Source organism: Oncorhynchus masou, chromosome 31 (genome assembly GCF_036934945.1).
Source record: "Oncorhynchus masou masou isolate Uvic2021 chromosome 31, UVic_Omas_1.1, whole genome shotgun sequence".
Lineage (NCBI taxonomy): Eukaryota > Metazoa > Chordata > Actinopteri > Salmoniformes > Salmonidae > Oncorhynchus > Oncorhynchus masou.
Window position 1 is genome coordinate 18,388,037 of NC_088242.1, and position 19,478 is coordinate 18,407,514.

At 42.2% G+C, this 19,478-nt stretch overlaps 1 protein-coding gene across 1 annotated transcript in view; it reads right to left on the reverse strand.

The window, feature by feature from the left end:
* kcnk12 (potassium channel, subfamily K, member 12) overlaps nucleotides 1-6,787 on the reverse strand; it is a 71,279-nt gene extending 64,492 nt beyond the window's left edge. Inside the window, exon 1 of the mRNA XM_064950249.1 lies at nucleotides 5,396-6,787. Within this exon, the coding sequence (XP_064806321.1) occupies nucleotides 5,396-5,732 (337 nt within the window). The 5' untranslated portion in view covers nucleotides 5,733-6,787. The remainder of the gene's footprint in view (nucleotides 1-5,395) is intronic.
* Nucleotides 6,788-19,478: the final 12,691 nt, after the last annotated feature.

Sequence of the window (19,478 nt, forward strand, 5' to 3'; positions counted from 1 at the left end):
CCATCACAAACCAGTCTGAAGTGAACATACACTTTACAACAAACAATTCCACACACAGACATGGGGGAAAAAGAGGGGTATAAATGCACGTCAAGTAATGAGGGAATGTAAACCAGGTGTGCGGGAAAACAAGACAAAACAAATGGAAAATGAAAGGGAGATCGGCGATGGCTAGAAGACCGGTGACGTCGACCACCGAACGACGCCCGAACAAGGAGAGGAACCGACTTTGGCGGAAGTCATGACAGTGTCTTAAGTATAGGTAAACGCTTGTTAGCAACTGTAAAAAACTGTATTAGAGGCTAAGTCAGTCTGTTTGTCAAGTCTTCTTGGTAATGGGCTGACCAGATACTGTGTGTGTGCGTGCGTGCATTCGTGCTTGTGTGTGTAAACCATAGTTTCCTCGTCCGGTTATTCAGGACATGAATGGTCTGTCTGGTCTGTCAACACGCCTGATAGAAGAACTTCTGGGACAAATATTTGAGTACACTGACTCCATGTACATTGACTTTCCAGAAGATTCCTCCTGATTCCATTTCAATTCAGGAAGTAAACTGAATTGACTGAAGTGAATTGAAAGTGAAATGGAACTGACCCCGATACTGCTACAGACTATTCTTTGGGTCTATGTACAAACCAACTCCATCTGTGTTTTAGGCTATAAGGTCATCATATGTGTACCTTTACTTAACATTTTATTCAACCAGGAAAGATCTGTTGAGATTGAAAATCTATTTTCCGAGGGAGACCTGGCAAGAAAGTTCTTGAGACACAAAGAGTACTGGAGAGTGTTTTTAAAGGGGTAGGCCAAACAGATGGGAAATTAATTTTCCTTCTTGACTGAGTGTTACTATAAAGACATGCTAGGGAAATGTCAGTCTCTTTATCTGTCTCACTGTGTGCCTGTCTCACTGTGTATCTGTCTCACCGTGTGCCTGTCTCACTGTGTATCTGTCTCACTGTGTATCTGTCTCACTGTGTATCTGTCTCACCGTGTATCTGTCTCACCGTGTATCTGTCTCACCGTGTATCTGTCTCACCGTGTACCTGTCTCACCGTGTACCTGTCTCACCGTGTACCTGTCTCACCGTGTATCTGTCTCACCGTGTACCTGTCTCACCGTGTACCTGTCTCACCGTGTATCTGTCTCACCGTGTATCTGTCTCACCGTGTATCTGTCTCACCGTGTATCTGTCTCACTGTGTACCTGTCTCACCGTGTACCTGTCTCACCGTGTACCTGTCTCACCGTGTATCTGTCTCACCGTGTATCTGTCTCACCGTGTATCTGTCTCACCGTGTACCTGTCTCACCGTGTACCTGTCTCACCGTGTATCTGTCTCACCGTGTACCTGTCTCACCGTGTACCTGTCTCACCGTGTATCTGTCTCACCGTGTACCTGTCTCACCGTGTATCTGTCTCACCGTGTATCTGTCTCACCGTGTACCTGTCTCACCGTGTATCTGTCTCACTGTGTACCTGTCTCACCGTGTATCTGTCTCACCGTGTATCTGTCTCACCGTGTATCTGTCTAACTGTGTATCTGTCTCACCGTGTATCTGTCTCACTGTATATATGTGTCAGAGTAGAAGCTCAGAGAGCTCTTCTACATGAGTGTCTCAAGCAGCAGTGTGTGTGTGTCAGCAGGGGTTACCAGTGTGATGGAGACAGGGAGAGAGAGCGAGAGAGAGAGAAAGAGAGAGAGAGAGAGAGAGAGGGTTGCAGCGGGTGATAAATTAGGAAATGAGACACAGTGTGGTAAGCGTACATACTTCTTTAATGAAAGTACGAACACTGAAAAACTATACAAAACAACAAAACGAACCGTGACGCTAATATAGCTAGTGCAGACAGACAACTAAAACACTCAGACACTCTCAAACACTCACAATGGACCCAAGACTCTGCAGGGGAGCTGAACGAGGATGGTACGAATTGGGAAAGGACAGGTTGTGTACTGTTTGTATGAAAACCAGAAACAACATTTCAAACATAGAGAAGGATATCATTAAGCCACATTTTGCCCACTGGGCATCAGGTTGGCACACAGCTAGGCTTCAGGGTACACACACACACACACACACACACACACACACACACACACACACACACACACACACACACACACACACACACACACACACACACACACACACACACACACACACACACACACACACACACACACACACACACACACACACATCCACATCCACATCAGACCTCAGTCACCATCAACTATGCCACACAGCCCATCACTAACCCTCAGGCTGCTTTGGCAGGCACACTTGCTCTTTAGTGACATATCGCAGGAGCAAATGTTAAAATGAGGGGGAGCAGGGGGGACTCTCATTGACATTCTGTTTTCCTATTGCTCAAAATGTTCCCAAAATGCACCCATGGGTCCTGTCCTATACAGAGTTACGTGCAGTGCCTCTCAGAATGGAGAGCAGGGCTAGCTGAGCCAAGCCAAATGGCATAGAAATAGGATGTCACCTGCGTGCCAAAGACTCCTCCACAGCTAAGATGTAACACCTGACTGGAAAAATGGCTAATCTGGTGTTCTGGGTGAAAGCCAATGGAAAAATAGAATTGAGAGGCTGAAGGAAGATGATGACGCAGTCATTTAACATGGACGAGGTGTTTGTGTGTGTGTGTGTGTGTGTGTGTGTGTGTGTGTGTGTGTGTGTGTGTGTGTGTGTGTGTGTGTGTGTGTGTGTGTGTGTGTGTGTGTGTGTGTGTGTGTGTGTGTGTGTGTGTGTGTGTGTGTGTGTGTGTGTGTGTGTGTGTGTGTGTGTTACCAGCCTGTACAGAAGGTTTAGTCTAGCATGAAAAATGGCTGAGACTGAGGCTGATGATTTGGTTAATTTACACACTGGTGGATCCGTCATGACGCATCAGACAGTTCTAGTAGGCCTATCACAATGTTCAGGCTACAAGCCAATGGAAAGTAGGACTCTGATGATGCAGTCATTTAACTGTATAAGGAGGAGGTGCATCATTGAATATCCATGACAATAATATCTTGTAGAAAGCCATTGGTGAAGCGGCGTTCTGAGGCTGAGGTGGATGCTGATCTGGGTAATGTAACTGCTGAAAGACTAGTGATGACAGGCTACATGATGGTGGATACAGTACAGGTGCATCAAAGCTGGGACCGAGAGACTGAAACACATCTCCAGGCCGTCAGACTGTTAAATAGTCACCACAAGCTGGCCTTCACCCAGTACCCTGCCCTGAACTTAGTCCATGTTACTAGCCGGCTACCACCCGGTACTCTACCCTGCACCTTATAGACTGCTGCCCTATGTACATAGAGTAATTGAACACTGATCACTTTAATAATGTTTATATACTGTTTTACCCACTTCATATGCATATCATGTATTCTAGCCAAGGCTCATCCTATATAACTACTGCTGTACACACCTCTTCTATTCATATACTGTCTATAATGTCTATACACACCATCCTATATAACTACTGCTATACACACCTCTTCTATTCATATACTGTATATAATGTCTACACACACCACCCTATTTAACTACTGCTATACACACCATCCTATATAACTACTGCTATACACACCTCTTCTATTCATATACTGTCTATAATGTCTACACACACCATCCTATATATAACTACTGCTGTACACACCACTTCTATTCATATACTGTCTATAATGTCTACACACACCATGCTATATAACTACTGCTATACACACCATCCTATATAACTACTGCTATACACACCTATTCTATTCATATACTGTCTATAATGTCTACACACACCATCCTATATATAACTACTGCTGTACACACCTCTTCTATTCATATACTGTCTATAATGCCTATACACACCATCCTATATAACTACTGCTATACACACCATCCTACATAACTACTGCTATACACACCTCTTCTATTCATATACTGTCTATAATGTCTACACACACCATCCTATATAACTACTGCTGTACACACCTCTTCTATTCATATACTGTATATAATGCCTATACACACCATCCTATATAACTACTGCTGTACACACCTCTTCTATTCATATACTGTCCATAATGTCTATACACACCATCATATACACATACTCTGGCATTGCTTGTTCTGATATTTCTTAATTTCTGTATTTTCATTCGGGGGATTTGTGTGTATTGTTTTGTAATGTTCGGTATTACTGCACCGTGGGAGCTAGAAATATAAACATTTCGCTGCACCTGTGATAACACCTGCAAAATATGTGTATGTGAAAAATAGAATTAGATTAGATTTTTATGCATTTATGGTACATTTACTGGGTGAAAGCAAGTGGCAAAAGAGAATAGGAGACTGATGTGGGGCCTTTACATGGTGCAGGATCAGTGATGATACATACACTCACAGTAGGTCCAGTAAGTGATGATATGAATAATAGTGGCTCGAGTATGACAATATCCTAAGGAAAGCCTGTTGAAAAATAGTCTGAGGCTGTTGATCTGGGCATTTTACACGCTGTAGTATAAGCGATGATACATGCCATTTATATAGAGCCCGTATTAATGAAGGCATGTCAGAGTAGGTAGGAGTGCTGATCTTGGATTAGTTTGGCATTTTACAGTAAATCATAATGAATAACAGATTCTTCATGAACACACCCACAGGTCTATGATATGTCATCATGAGGACAGGCAGGCCTTCTGCCTCTACTAAATGCCACACATATTGATTTGTTGTCTTTTGGACAAGATAACAGGAGAGTAACATCTATCATCTGTAAAACTCGATGATGAGAATTATATGCCAATGTAATGTCACCCTGTTTCTCAGTGAGGAAAACAACTGATGATTAATCGCTGACTTGCTCAGGACTGCTGACCTTGCCATATTATGAGACATCATCTCTCCATATGTTTACCAACATATGCAATGAAAAAGAAGCACTCTCACAGGTCTCACTGTTGCATACATTGGTTATGGAGATATGACGATGAGTCCTACAAGGTCAGTGATATCACACAAACTTCAACAAAAAAAAAGCAAAACAGCTAAACTGTAAATAAACATAAAGATTTGAATCATTTCTGTGGATACTGTCCATGCATAGCTGATCTCAAAGATAAGCCGTTGCATTACATTACGCCTTAATCGAAATGTACATCAAAACATGTCATGTCTAAATAATGGAAGGATATGTTGGCATAGTAAGTGCAGCAAATTCCCAGAAGATGAGCATGATATTGTACACGCTGTCTTGTGAGCAAAGCAGGATCATTCTTTATTAATGAATTTAGACTGACGCTTATCTTTGCATGCGTTTGTTTCTTACTCATATTTGTCACCACTCTGTCGGAATTAAATTAATGCATTAAATCACTGATAAGCTCGATTTTTATACTCACCAATAGTTGACACCACAGTCCCAACAAAGTAAAAAGCCCCTGTAAAATCCCATCGCGGCCTGAGAGCGTCAGCTCGGATCCCCGCGGCAATAGCTGTCTCGTACTCCCGTAGAAAAGAGTTCAGATCCTCCAAGCTGATGTTGAACGTCTCGCTGAAGTTGAAAAGTGTCCTGTTCCATCTGTCATGCGCCTGCACCTCCGAAGGCCGCTCTATAGCGGAAAACACTGCGGCACCGCACAGCAGATACAGAATAATCAAGACGGCGAGCAGCAAGAAGCGGCCGTTGTCTTCGTTTATGTGGAGGGAGCGGCAGCCTTGCAGTCGCTGGCCAGGCATTATCCAGACTTCAGCACCACTAGCGCGACGGACAGCGACCCGCCCCGCGTTGGACAGAGCATCCAATAACTTTATGGCCCCACTTTAGACTTCTTACAAAATATCTAAGGATAGTGCAAGGGCTCAGAGCGTATTCCAAAAACGTTATAGGACATTTACAGAAGCCAGTCTACCTTTTCATCAATTATATAGGCTAAGCTGGACAACCGAGAAGAACCAACCCCAATTCTGGATACGCCAAACAGCCAAACAGATAGAACCTTTCGTTATTCCTTAGATTGGGACCGATTACTTTTTTTGCGGTATCCAGAGCATATCACATCAGTGCAATAGGCTACCCATCAACCCCTAATCCAAAAACAATCGAATTATCTTTAGTGGTAATGCAACAAAGTGAATCTAATCACATGTTCGGCTATTGCTCTTCACCTTGACCACTGTGCAAGCTATAGGACCGGATATGCAGTCAGTATCCTCCGCTGGGTTGCTGCACCAAACCGCTCATCCCTGGTGGGCTATTATATCACTTTCTGTCACTACCATTTGACACGGTCGAATTACTACACATAGAAAGAAGTCATTGCGATTTCCTGCGGGCGCATCTCGGTCATTTTGTTTCCTCTTTCTCTTCGCCTATTCAACTCCTCAATCTATCTTCCCATGACAGGCTATCTGATGCGGGTATAACGCGGAGCTGCAGTCCTAATGAGACAGTGATAGTCGAGAACAGACACTGGCAGCACATTGCATCGGATCTGTGGATCACTGCTGAGATCATGCTATACTAACTTCCCGAAGACTGTTGTGTCCCATGCAGCATAGCTACCACCACCGTCACCACAGGCTATGCGGAGGAGGGGAGAGTCTGGAGAGGACACCACCGTTGAAAAATAATCTTCAACGACGAAGCATCAACACTCAAACTTGAAGTGATATTCTGTTATTATACATTCGTTGACGGTTTAGTTGATGGCAGTTGAACGGGTACATATTTTATATTTGAGTCTATGGCCCTCTGACAACAATCCAGCTTTACTTTTTTTTCTTGAGTATCGTTTGACCAAATCCCATGGACACACATGTTCCCGAGACATGATTCATAGTAACCCCCTGTGGTATTTCTTTTCAATACGCCTTCAGTAGGCAGTGTCTATGGAGAGCCACAAAGAGTTCCCGGTGCTTAACGCATCAGTCCCTACTAGCAACAATTAGCCCATACTCTGCGATGAGCGACACACTTTTAAAGTAGGCTACTGTGTCTTTCCAAAGTCTTTGACACAGATAGTTATCAGCACGAGTACAAGAACACAGCTTGTCGAATAACAGTCACACCGATATCGACCGTAAATTAAAAAGGAAAATAAAGTCCGATTATACAGGCTCCATGAAACACTAAATCAAATAGTCTTCATTGACCCCGACGTGGCTTCTGCCGCTGTCGCTGCCGCACAGCTTTCAACACACGGGGGAGCCGAGTTGGGGGCGGCGCGCATCATTTACCACAGCCGTTCCCGAATCCGCAAGAAAGAAATGATGCGGAGAGCTGCACTCAAATCAGTTCGAGCTCCAACCGTCCTTGCGCGCGTCAGAGTAGTCCGAGCTTGTGCGGAACAGCAATCGTTCCCTTCTAAACGTGTTCAACTGTAGCGGAGGCTACATTAGGACATTATGTGTGTGGTCTTGGGTTATATATCTGGAATGCATAGCATATGAGGCAATTAGTATCGGCAATAGACCATCTAACCGTTTTAATTTTCCAATAGCATGAATCCTTCTATATCAAATACTATTTTTTGGGGGCTCACTTAAATAAACGTTCTACCAAAATCAGTGTCGACCCGCAAAAGCCAGCAGTAGCGTGTATTCATGGATGCCAATGGAAGCCAGGCTTCACCAAAACATTTACAAAATGTGTATAATGTATCTTTCTTCTCTCTGTGATTCATAAATGTCCTTCAATTCACAAGAGACTGAATGTATCTCACTGGAGAAAGCATACAAGCGAATGAATAGCTTATCTATCTAATGCTGTCTGGTCAGAAAAAGTTGTCACAACTTCCACCGAAGTCGGCGCCTCTCCTTGTTCGGGCGGCGTTCGGCGATCAACATCACAGGCTTTCTAGCCATCGCTGCTCCATTTCTGATATATCCATTTGTTTTGTCTTGTTCCATTACACACCTGGTTTTCATTCCATAGGTAATGCATGTATTTAGTCCTCTGTTCTCCACCATGTCTTTGTATGTAATTGTTTATTGTTATTGTGGAATTTGCCAGGCGCAATACTTTTGCTATGTTCCGTGTTTTTGACACGTTATTGTTCTTATGTGCTGTCATTTTTGGACCAGAATTAAAGTGCCCCTGTTTATTACACTCGGATCTCCTGCACCTGACTTCGCCTCCCGTACACACCCCTGACAAAAGTATGACATTGTTGCAGCATACCATCGAATGCAAGAATGCGAAGGAAGCCAGCGAGCATTTGGCCTCGCTTGATCATTTAAAAAATAAATAATAGCCAATCAGCATTGAGCCAAACTGAGCGAGCTCAACTGTGAACTGTTCTGGCACACCAAAAAAAGTTTTAAGGGAAGCCAGTTTGGATTTGGCTTCAGACAAATCACATCACAAGCCAAATGTCATCATTGACAGAATGCAAATTGAATTGTTGCATCTAGTTTTGTTGTTGACCTCTGGTGGCTAGCTAGTTCAAATTGTCCCTTTCCTAAATTAGCCAAGGATAGAGATAGGGATTTGGACTTGTGGTTTACCTAATTCTCTGTACTGGCCAATGATTATAATGACAATTCTGATCCAACCATACATTCATACATTGTTGTGCCCCTGGCCTGAGTGGATGGAAGTTCAATATGTAGCAAGATGTAGTATTTATTTATTTATTTTATTTCACCTTTATTTAACCAGGTAGGCAAGTTGAGAACAAGTTCTCATTTACAATTGCGACCTGGCCAAGATAAAGCAAAGCAGTTCGACACATACAACGACACAGAGTTACTGAGGTGAGATAAGGGAGGTAAAGGCAAAAAAAGGCCATGGTGGCAAAGTAAATACAATATAGCAAGTAAAACACTGGAATGGTAGATTTGCAATGGAAGAATGTGCAAAGTAGAAATAAAAATAATGGGGTGCAAAGGAGCAAAATAAATAAATGAAATAAAATACAGTAGGGAATGAGATAGTTGTTTGGGCTAAAATATAGGTGGGCTATGTACAGGTGCAATAATCTGTGAGCTGCTCTGACAGTTGGTGCTTAAAGCTAGTGAGGGAGATAAGTGTTTCCAGTTTCAGAGATTTTTGTAGTTCGTTCCAGTCATTGGCAGCAGAGAACTGGAAGGAGAGGCGGCCAAAGAAAGAATTGGTTTTGGGGGTGACTAGAGAGATATACCAGCTGGAGCGTGTGCTACAGGTGGGAGATGCTATGGTGACCAGCGAGCTGAGATAAGGGGGGAGTCAGTGGGTTTGGCAACGAGTATGAAGCGAGGGCCAGCCAACGAGAGCGTACAGGTGTCAATGGTGGGTAGTATATCGGGCTTTGGTGACAAAACGGATTGCACTGTGATAGACTGCATCCAATTTTTTGAGTAGGGTATTGGAGGCTATTTTGTAAATGACATCGCCAAAGTCGAGGATTGGTAGGATGGTCAGTTTTACAAGGGTATGTTTGGCAGCATGAGTGAAGGATGCTTTGTTGCGAAATAGGAAGCCAATTCTAGATTTAACTTTTGATTGGAGATGTTTGATATGGGTCTGGAAGGAGAGTTTACAGTCTAACCAGACACCTAAGTATTTGTAGTTGTCCACGTATTCTAAGTTAGAGCCGTCCAGAGTAGTGATGTTGGACAGGCGGGCAGGTGCGGGTAGCGATCGGTTGAAGAGCATGCATTTAGTTTTACTTGTATTTAAGAGCAATTGGAGGTCACGGAAGGAGAGTTGTATGGCATTGAAGCTTGCCTGGAGGGTTGTTAACACAGTGTCCAAAGAAGGGCCAGAAGTATACAGAATGGTGTCGTCTGCGTAGAGGTGGATCAGAGACTCACCAGCAGCAAGAGCGACCTCATTGATGTATACAGAGAAGAGAGTCGGTCCAAGAATTGAACCCTGTGGCACCCCCATAGAGACTGCCAGAGGTCCAGACAGCAGACCCTCCGATTTGACACACTGAACTCTATCAGAGAAGTAGTTGGTGAACCAGGCGAGGCAATCAGCTGAGAAACCAAGGCTGTCGAGTCTGCCAATGAGGATGTGGTGATTGACAGAGTCGAAAGCCTTGGCCAGATCAATGAACACGGCTGCACAGTAATGTTTCTTATCGATAGCGGTTAAGATATCGTTAGGACCTTGAGCGTGGCTGAGGTGCACCCATGACCAGCTCTGAAACCAGATTGCATAGCAGAGAATGTATGGTGAGATTCGCAATGGTCAGTAATCTGTTTGTTGACTTGGCTTTCGAAGACCTTAGAAAGGCATGGTAGGATAGATATAGGTCTGTAGCAGTTTGGGTCAAGAGTGTCCCCCCCTTTGAAGAGGGGACCGCAGCTGCTTTCCAATCTTTGGGGAATCAGTATGCTAATATGTATTTATTAGTATGCTAACGTTAACTAGCTGGCCTGGCAGAAGTTAGGTTAACGAGCAACTATTTTAGCCAGGTAGCCTAGGACAACAAAAACTAAACGTTTTTTCTATACCACACACACACACACTAGCACAGAAAAAGGTACCATGGACAGCCACATCATATGCAGCTTACGTTGATTGGACTAAATTGTTTTTGGTATCTTTTAGTTGTCACTGTATTAGACTAAGCAGAGGTGATTTGATGATGTTGAAATGTTGAAGTTGAAATGGTGCTGGAATAGGGGAGGCAGCTCCTGTTTTCTTTGCGACTTGCGGTAACTCTCTGTGGTTCTAAATCAATAGTTGTTTAGTAGTCAAAAAATGCCGGGAAAATGAACTTGCTCGACCACGCTGTAGGTCATGTAACTGTTTGTTACATGCAATATGTTTTGTGGACTTCACCGGAACAGATGTTGCTCTCCGGTTTTGTAATGAAACAAATGTGTAATATGGCTTTTTCTTCTGGATTGGCTTCCCTGCTGATTTGACCCTGGAAGACAGGGTTCGGTGAATAGCCTATTGATTGGATCATGGGCTCCAGAAGGGAGACACAGAAAGACAGAAACATATGTCTCATTGGAAACACTATTTGCTTGCACCTTTACTTTCTCTTCTCTTCACTTCTCCTTTCTCTTCTCTTCTCTTCACTTCTCCTATCCCATGTCACATGGCTATAACATCTACCGAAAAGACAGAAATGCCAACGGAGGCGGTATTGCGGTCTATATTCAGAACCACATTCCTGTAAAGCTTAGAGACAATCTAATGTTAAATACTGTTACTGTTAATACTATTACTGAAGTAATATGGCTACAGGTTCATTTACATCACCTAAAGCCCATTCTTGTGGGAAGCTGCTATAGACCAGCAAGTGCTAACAGTCAGTATCTGGATACTATGTGTGAAATGATTGATAATGTATGTGATATCAACAGAGAACTATATTTTCTGGGTGCCCACTCAGGAAAAAACATCAAACTGTAACCAGTGCCTGCAACCTGGATCAGGTTGTCAGTCAACCTACCAGGGTAGTTACAAACAGCACAGGAATTAAATCATCAACATGTATTGACCACATCTTTACTAACGCTGCAGATATTTGCTTTAAAGCAGTATCCAAATCCATAGGATGTAGTGATCACAATATAAGAGCCATACCTAGGAAAACGTTCCAAAGGCGGGGCCTAATATAGTGTATAAGAGATCAGACAATAAGTTTTGTAGTGATTTATGTGTTGATAATTTAAAAAATATTTGCTGGTCTGTGGTGTGTAATGAGGAGCAACCAGACGCTGCACTTGACGCATTTATGAAACTACTTATTCCAGTTACTAATAAGCACACACCCATTAAGAAAATGATTGTAAAAACGGTTAAATCCTCTTGGATTGATGAGGAATTGAAAAATTGTATGGTTGAGAGGGATGAGGCAAAAGGTATGGCAATTAAGTCTGGAAGCCCAACTGATTGGCAAACGTACTGCAAATTTAAAAATCACGTGACTAAACTAAATAAAAATAAAAATAAACTACACTATGAAACAAAGACAAATTATATAAAGAACGATAGTAAAAAGCTTTGGGGCATCTTAAATTACATTTTGTGAAAAAAAAGCCAACTCGACTCCTTCATTTATTGAATCAGATGGCTCATTCATCAAAAAGCCCACTGATATTGCCAACTACTTGAATGACTATCTCATTGGCAAGATAAGCAAACTCATGGATGACATGCCAGCAACAAACGCTGACACTGTAACGGCTCTCGTTGGTGGTAGAAAGAGTAGACCAAAGTGCAGCGTGGAAATTGTTCATGATTTTTATTTAAAAAACACTCAAACAAACTAACAAAATTGAAAATGAAACGCACAGTTCTGTCAGGCAACAGTAACTAAACAGAAAACAAGATCCCACAAACTCAGGTGGAAAACAGGCTGCCTAAGTATGATTCCCAATCAGAGACAAAGATAGACAGCTGCCTCTGATTGGGAACCACACTCGGCCAAAAACAAAGAAACAGAAAACATAGAATTTCCCACCCGAGTCACATCCTGACCAAACTAAACATAGAGAATAATAAGGATCTCTAAGGTCAGGGGGTGACAGACACTACACATCCAAGTATATCGGACCAAATTATGAAAGACTATAATTGTACTTTTAAATTCCCTAAAGTCAGTGTGGACGAGCTGAAAATAATATTGTTGTCTATCAACAATGACAAGCCACCAGGGTCTGACAATCTAGGTTGAAAATAACTGAGGATAAATAGCTGATGATATTGCAACTCCTATTTGCCACATCTTCAATTTAAGCCTATTAGAGAGCGTGTGCCCTCAGACCTGGAGGAAAGCTAAAGTCATTCCGCTACCCAAGAATAGTAAACCCCCATTACTGGCTCAAATAGCCGACCAATCAGCCTGTTACCAACCCATAGTAAACTTCTGGAAAAAATGGTGTTTGACCAGATATAATGCTATTTTACAGTAAACAAATTGACAACAGAATTTCAGCGTGCTTATAAGGAAGGACATTCAACAAGCACAGCACTTACACAAATGATTGGCTGAGAGAAATTGATGATAAAATGATTGTGGGGGCTGTCATTTTAGACTTCAGTGCAGCTTTTGACATTATTGATCAGTCTGCTGCTGGAAAAATGTATGTGTTATGGCTTTACACCCCCTGGTATAATGTGGATAAAGAGTTACTTGTCCAACAGAACACAGAGGGTGTTCTTTAATGGAAGCCTATAAAATATAATCCAGTTAGAATCAGGAATTCCCCAGGGTAGCTGTTTAGGCCCCTTGCTTTTTTCAATTTATACTAACGACATGCCACTGACTTTGAGTAAAGCCAGATTTTCTATATATGCGGATGACTCAACACTACACATGTCAGCTACTACAATGACTGAAATGACTGAAACACTCAACAAAGAGCTGTAGTTAGTTTCAGAGTGGGTGGCAAGGAATAAGTTATCCCTAAATATTTCTAAAACTAAACACTCACCAAACCCTAAACCTCAACTAAATCTTGTAATAAATAATGTGGAAATTGAGCAAGTTAAGATGACTAAACTGCTTGGAGTAACACTAGATTGTAAACTGTCATGGTCGAAACATATTGATGTGGTAGTAGCTAAGATGGGGAGAAGTCTGTCTATAATAAAGTGATGCTCTGCCTTCTTAACAACACTATCAACAAGGCAGGTCCTACAGGCTCTAGTTTTGTCGCACCTTGACTACTGTTCAGTCGTGTGGTCAGGTGCCACAAAAATGGACTTAGGAAAATTGCAATTGGCTCAGAACAGGGCAGCATGGCTGGCCCTTGGATGTACACAGAGAGCTAATATTTATAATATGTATGTCAATCTCTCCTGGCTAAAAGTGGAGGAGAGTTTGACTTCATCACTACTTTTATTTATGAGAGGTATTGACATGTTGAATGCACCAAGCTATCTGTCTAAACTACTGGCACACAGCTCGGACACCCATGCATACCCCACAAGACATGCCACAAGAGGTCTCTTCACTGTCCCCAAGTTCAGAACAGAGTATGGGAGGCACACAGTACTACATAGATCCATGGTAACATTAGATTTAAAAAAACAGATTAAAAAACATCTTAAGGAACAGCAGGGACTGTGAAGCAACACAAACACTGGGACACACACACACACACACACACACACACACACACACACACACACACACACACACACACACACACACACACACACACACACACACACACACACGACAAACACATGGATGTAGTACTGTAGATATGTGCTAGTGGTGGAGTAGGGGCCGGAGGGGGGCACACAGTGTGTTGTGAAATCTGTGAATGTATTGTCATGTTTTAAAATACTGTCGTATAAACTGCCTTCATTTTGCTGGACCCCAGGAAGTGTAGCAGCTAATGGAGATCCATAATAACTACAAATACAAATACATACAGTGCCTTGCGAAAGTATTCGGCCCCCTTGAACTTTGCGACCTTTTGCCACATTTCAGGCTTCAAACATAAAGATATAAAACTGTATTTTTTTGTGAAGAATCAACAACAAGTGGGACACAATCATGAAGTGGAACGACATTTATTGGATATTTCAAACTGTTTTAACAAATCAAAAACTGAAAAATTGGGCGTGCAAAATTATTCAGCCCCTTTACTTTCAGTGCAGCAAACTCTCTCCAGAAGTTCAGTGAGGATCTCTGAATGATCCAATGTTGACCTAAATGACTAATGATGATAAATACAATCCACCTTTCTGTAATCAAATTGTATTTATCGTTCCACTTCATGATTGTGTCCCACTTGTTGTTGATTCTTCACAAAAAAATACAGTTTTATATCTTTATGTTTGAAGCCTGAAATGTGGCAAAAGGTCGCAAAGTTCAAGGGGGCCGAATACTTTCGCAAGGCACTGTAGGTGTCGATGCTGTCATGTGAACTTAGATGGATCCTGGTAATTAAATATTTAAATGAGAACTGCCCATTCTGCCATATTAAATATCTCAAAAAAGTATTTAGTCAGCCACCAATTGTGCAGCCACTTAAAAAGATGAGAGAGGCCTGTAATGTTCATCATAGGTACACTTTAACTATGACAGACAAAATGAGGAAAGAAATTACAGAAAATAACATTGCAGGATTTTTAATGATTTTTTTGCAAATTATGGTGGAAAATAAGTATTTGGTCACCTACAAACAAGCAAGATTTCTGGCTCTAACAGACCTGTAACTTCTTCTTTCTCCACTCGTTACCTGTATTAATGGCACCTGTTTGAACTTGTTATCAGTATAAAAGACACCTGTCCACAACCTCAAAAAGTCACAATCCAAACTCCTCTATGGCCAAGACCAAATAGCTGTCAAAGGACACCAGAAACAAAATTGTAGACCTGCACCAGGCTGGGAAGACTGAATCTGCAATAGGTAAGCAGCTTGGTTTGAAGAAATCAACTGTGGGAGCAATTATTAGGAAATGGAAGACATACAAGACCACTGATAATCTCCCTCGATCTGGGGCTCCACACAAGATCTCACCGCGTGGGGTCAAAATGATTACAAGAACGGTGAGCAAAAATCCCAGAACCACACGGGGGGACCTAGTGAATGACCTGCAGAGAGCTGGGACCAAAGTAACAAAGCACACCATCAGTAACACACTACGCCTTCAGAGACTCAAAACCTGCAGTGCCAGACGTGTCCACCTGCTTAAGCCAGTACATATCCAGGCCCGTCTGAAGTTTGCTAGAGAGCATTTGGATGATCCAGAAGAAGATTGGGAGAATGTCATATGGTCAGATGAAACCAAAACAGAACTTTTTTGGTAAAAACTCAACTCGTCGTGTTTGGAGGACAAAGAATGCTGAGTTGCATCCAAAGAACACCATACCTACTGTGAAGCATGGGGGTGGAAACATCATGCTTTGGGGCTGTTTTTCTGCAAAGGCACCAGGACGACTGATCCGTGTAAAGAAAAGAATGAATGGGGCCATGTATCGTGAGATTTTGAGTGAAAACCTCCTTCCATCAGCAAGGGCATTGAAGATGAAACGTGGCTGGGTCTTTCAGCATGACAATGATCCCAAACACACCGCCCAGGCAACGAAGGAGTCGCTTTCAAGGTCCTGGAGTGGCCTAGCCAGTCTCCAGATCTCAGATCTCAACCCCATAGAAAATCTTTGGAGGGAGTTGAAAGTCTGTGTTGCCCAGCAACAGCCCCAAAACATCACTACTCTAGAGGAGATCTGCATGGAGGAATGGGCCAAAATACCAGCAACAGTGTGTGAAAACCTTATGAAGACTTACAGAAAACATTTGGCCTCTGTCATTGCCAACAAAGGGTATATAACAAAGTATTGAGATAAACTTTTGTTATTGACCAAATACTTATTTTCCACCATCATTTGCAAATAAATTCATTAAAAATCCTACAATGTGATTTTCTGGATTTTTTTTTTTCATTGTGTCTGTCATAGTTGAAGTGTACCTATGATGAAAATGACAGGCATCTCTCATCTTTTTAAGTGGGAGAACTTGCACAATTGGTGGCTGACTAAATACTTTTTTGCCCCACTGTATATGTATTTTGAAGAATGGACCACTTATTGATCTTAGAGATCTAGGCTGCATAAGTGACTTAACTCTTGGACAGGAGATCAGTTCACCCCTTTAGGCCACTATAGTGTATCTCTCTCAGTCAGTATAAGGCCTATTACTGGGGATCAGAGTTGCATAATAGTAAAGAGTAAAAATAATACGACTTCTAATCCAATCAGGGAATATCCATTGAGATAGAATACAGAACAAAAGAACGTTGAGACCAATTATCCAATTATCTAGGCCCCCTGGGTAGTTATCTGCTGCTCTTCTCAGGATGTTGGCTCTGACATAGGAGGGAGGAGAATCAGTGGGATACAAGAACAAAGGAGTAGGGAGGTGAGGGATGAAAAGTAAAGACACACCGGGAGGAGAGAAAAGAAAGTGTTTAGTATTTTAGAAGGAATTAAACGTAAGCCTGATATAATGGCAGAGATACAGGATATACCACCAAAGCCTTTACTCTCCCTTACAGGGACCTTGTCTGTCAAAATCAACGCCTTGCCTTGGGTCTGCCCTTTCCCTTAGGCAAACTAACCAATTACTCTGAATCTGTTATTACAGATGTTTCCTCAATGTTTAACAGACAACAGGCAACATACTCTGACTGGGAAAGACGGAGTCCCTCAGCTCTTTCCACTCTCGCAAATTCAATATGTGGCTTGTCTTACCTATACCATGGGACCCCTGCTACTAAGTCATGCACCATTAGCTAAGTTAATGGGGAGTAAACAGAGACTTTATAATCACACACACACAAATGCATGCACGCACACACACACACGCAATCATAATGAAGAGGAGAAAGGGGACAAGAAGGATGGTGAAAATTACAATGATAAAGGGAGGAGAGGAAACAGGGAAAAGGAGGAGGAGAACGATGATGAGGTGTTAAACATTGATCACATGTGCTGCAGTTGAGTCATTACTGTAAGTGCTGTGAGAGGGTGCCATAGACCATAACCCTGACTCACTGTCTGTATCCTTAATGGCAACCTATTCTCTAAATTGTGCACTAATTTCAGGGCTCTGGTCCAAAGTAGTGCACTAGGGAATAGGGTGATATTTCGGACACACCCCTTGACTCAATGTCACAGGTCTGTTCTGCTTGTCTTGCTGCAGGGGACACTGGGAGGGTAGAGGAGACACGTGCACACAGGTAGGAGAGGTGAGAGGAAGCCTACTATGTATGAATGCATATGATGAGGGGAAAGGAGAGGAGGGGAGGAGAGGAGAAAAGACAGAGGAGGAGAGGAGAGAGGAGAGAGGAGGAGAGGAGATAGGAGTAGAGGAGAGAAAGGAGCACACACATTACAAGACAGGGGAGAAAGGGAGGCAGAGGTATGATGATGGAGACTGTCTTTCTGCTCTTGCTGAGTTTGGCAAGCAGAGTGAGAGCACATGGTGACATCAATCATCTTGTTATGTCACTTTCAAAAAACCTTTAATTTGGCTTTTACGTTCCAATTACAATACAAAACCTGTCCCACCCTGGGAGCATGTCAGCCATGTTATAATGGCTGGTAAAGCCTGTGAGAGTGGGAGGGTGGAACGAGCGTGGGATAGGATAGGAATATTGATTGTGATCTGATTTGACGAGCCCGATGGCGTCGAAAACAGCCCTCGGAGAGATGAGACTATGGAATCCTGTGGAATCTGGAATCTCATTTTTCATTCTGGCGCTGGAGAGCCAATGAAGTGGAAGCAACACTTAAGATCAGGGTCAAGGGTCAATTCTGAAAAATGTGTGTCACTAGCTAGGTTTCAATCCAATTGGATTTGAAAATATATTAAAATCTGCATAAAAACACTTCTGCACCAGAGATGTGTTCACATCAAATGGACGTGTTGCGGATAAAAAGCTGTGAATGATGAGGTGGTGTAAATAAAAATACATTTTGAGATTAAGGACCGAGTTTGTGAAGCCCTGCTCTAGACAACAGCGCACAGATACAGTCTACATGTTGAGATTATTATGAACAAAATAGCTAGATTAGTTTTATTTAGCAAATTGCAGCAAAGCATCGATGATCATGTCACTCGAATAGGACCCTCGATATTTATTGGAAATGAGCATCAAACTCATCCCCTTGCACTTTCACCATATTGTAAAGTTAATCATAATTTATTGAATCTGTTAAAACCTCATTAACTGCATGCGTTCCCGACTAGTTGTAGTGGGAGTACCACACAACATGCCATCGCATCACTCCAAGTTTACATCAATATGATGGTTATTAAATCAATACTTGCACAATAAATCGTTTCCACCGATATTTCTCACATAATTCATTTTACCGACGCAAAAAGATCCCACCCTGTCTAGTGTATTTTGTTTTGCCAACATTTGGAAAGTTTACCTACAAATGTTCTGTTTCCATCAGGCCTGTCATGGCATTTTTTATCTAACGTACTTTACTTGCATACAAGGTTGGATGGAAACCTGGATAATAATAGCTTATTCAGCCACAGTGAAAACTAAAACCTGTGCATAATTATCTGTATGTATAGCCATTAGAAATCAGTTCCTTTTGCATCGCTCTCCTTCTTCTCTTTCTATAATTAATGATACTGTTTAACACGTGAGATCAAGGTTTTACAACTGTTGCCAGAAATGATATCTTCTAGATACCATTTAGTTTGAAATTGTATTTCCATGGTACTATCAATTCCCACCAGTTAAAATCTATTTAGTCTCTTCTGAAACGAAGCACAATGTTTTAAATATTCCATAACAGCAAACCATGGATCATCTCTCGACCAGAATACACATGGATGGGCCTCAGCGTCATCTACTAGAGAAAAATGACCCTTCTTAAAGGTTATGTTAGTTGCAGTATCTGACATATTTCCAGTCAGTGTCACTACGTGCAGAGACCGTGGAAAGGTGATCATTTGTGGTCAATGTCCATGGTGCTAAGCATGCGCTTGACACGCGTTGTCCATGGTGCTGAAAGTGGTCCTATGCCTCTGAACTGAAGTGAACCGATAATAGAGCAT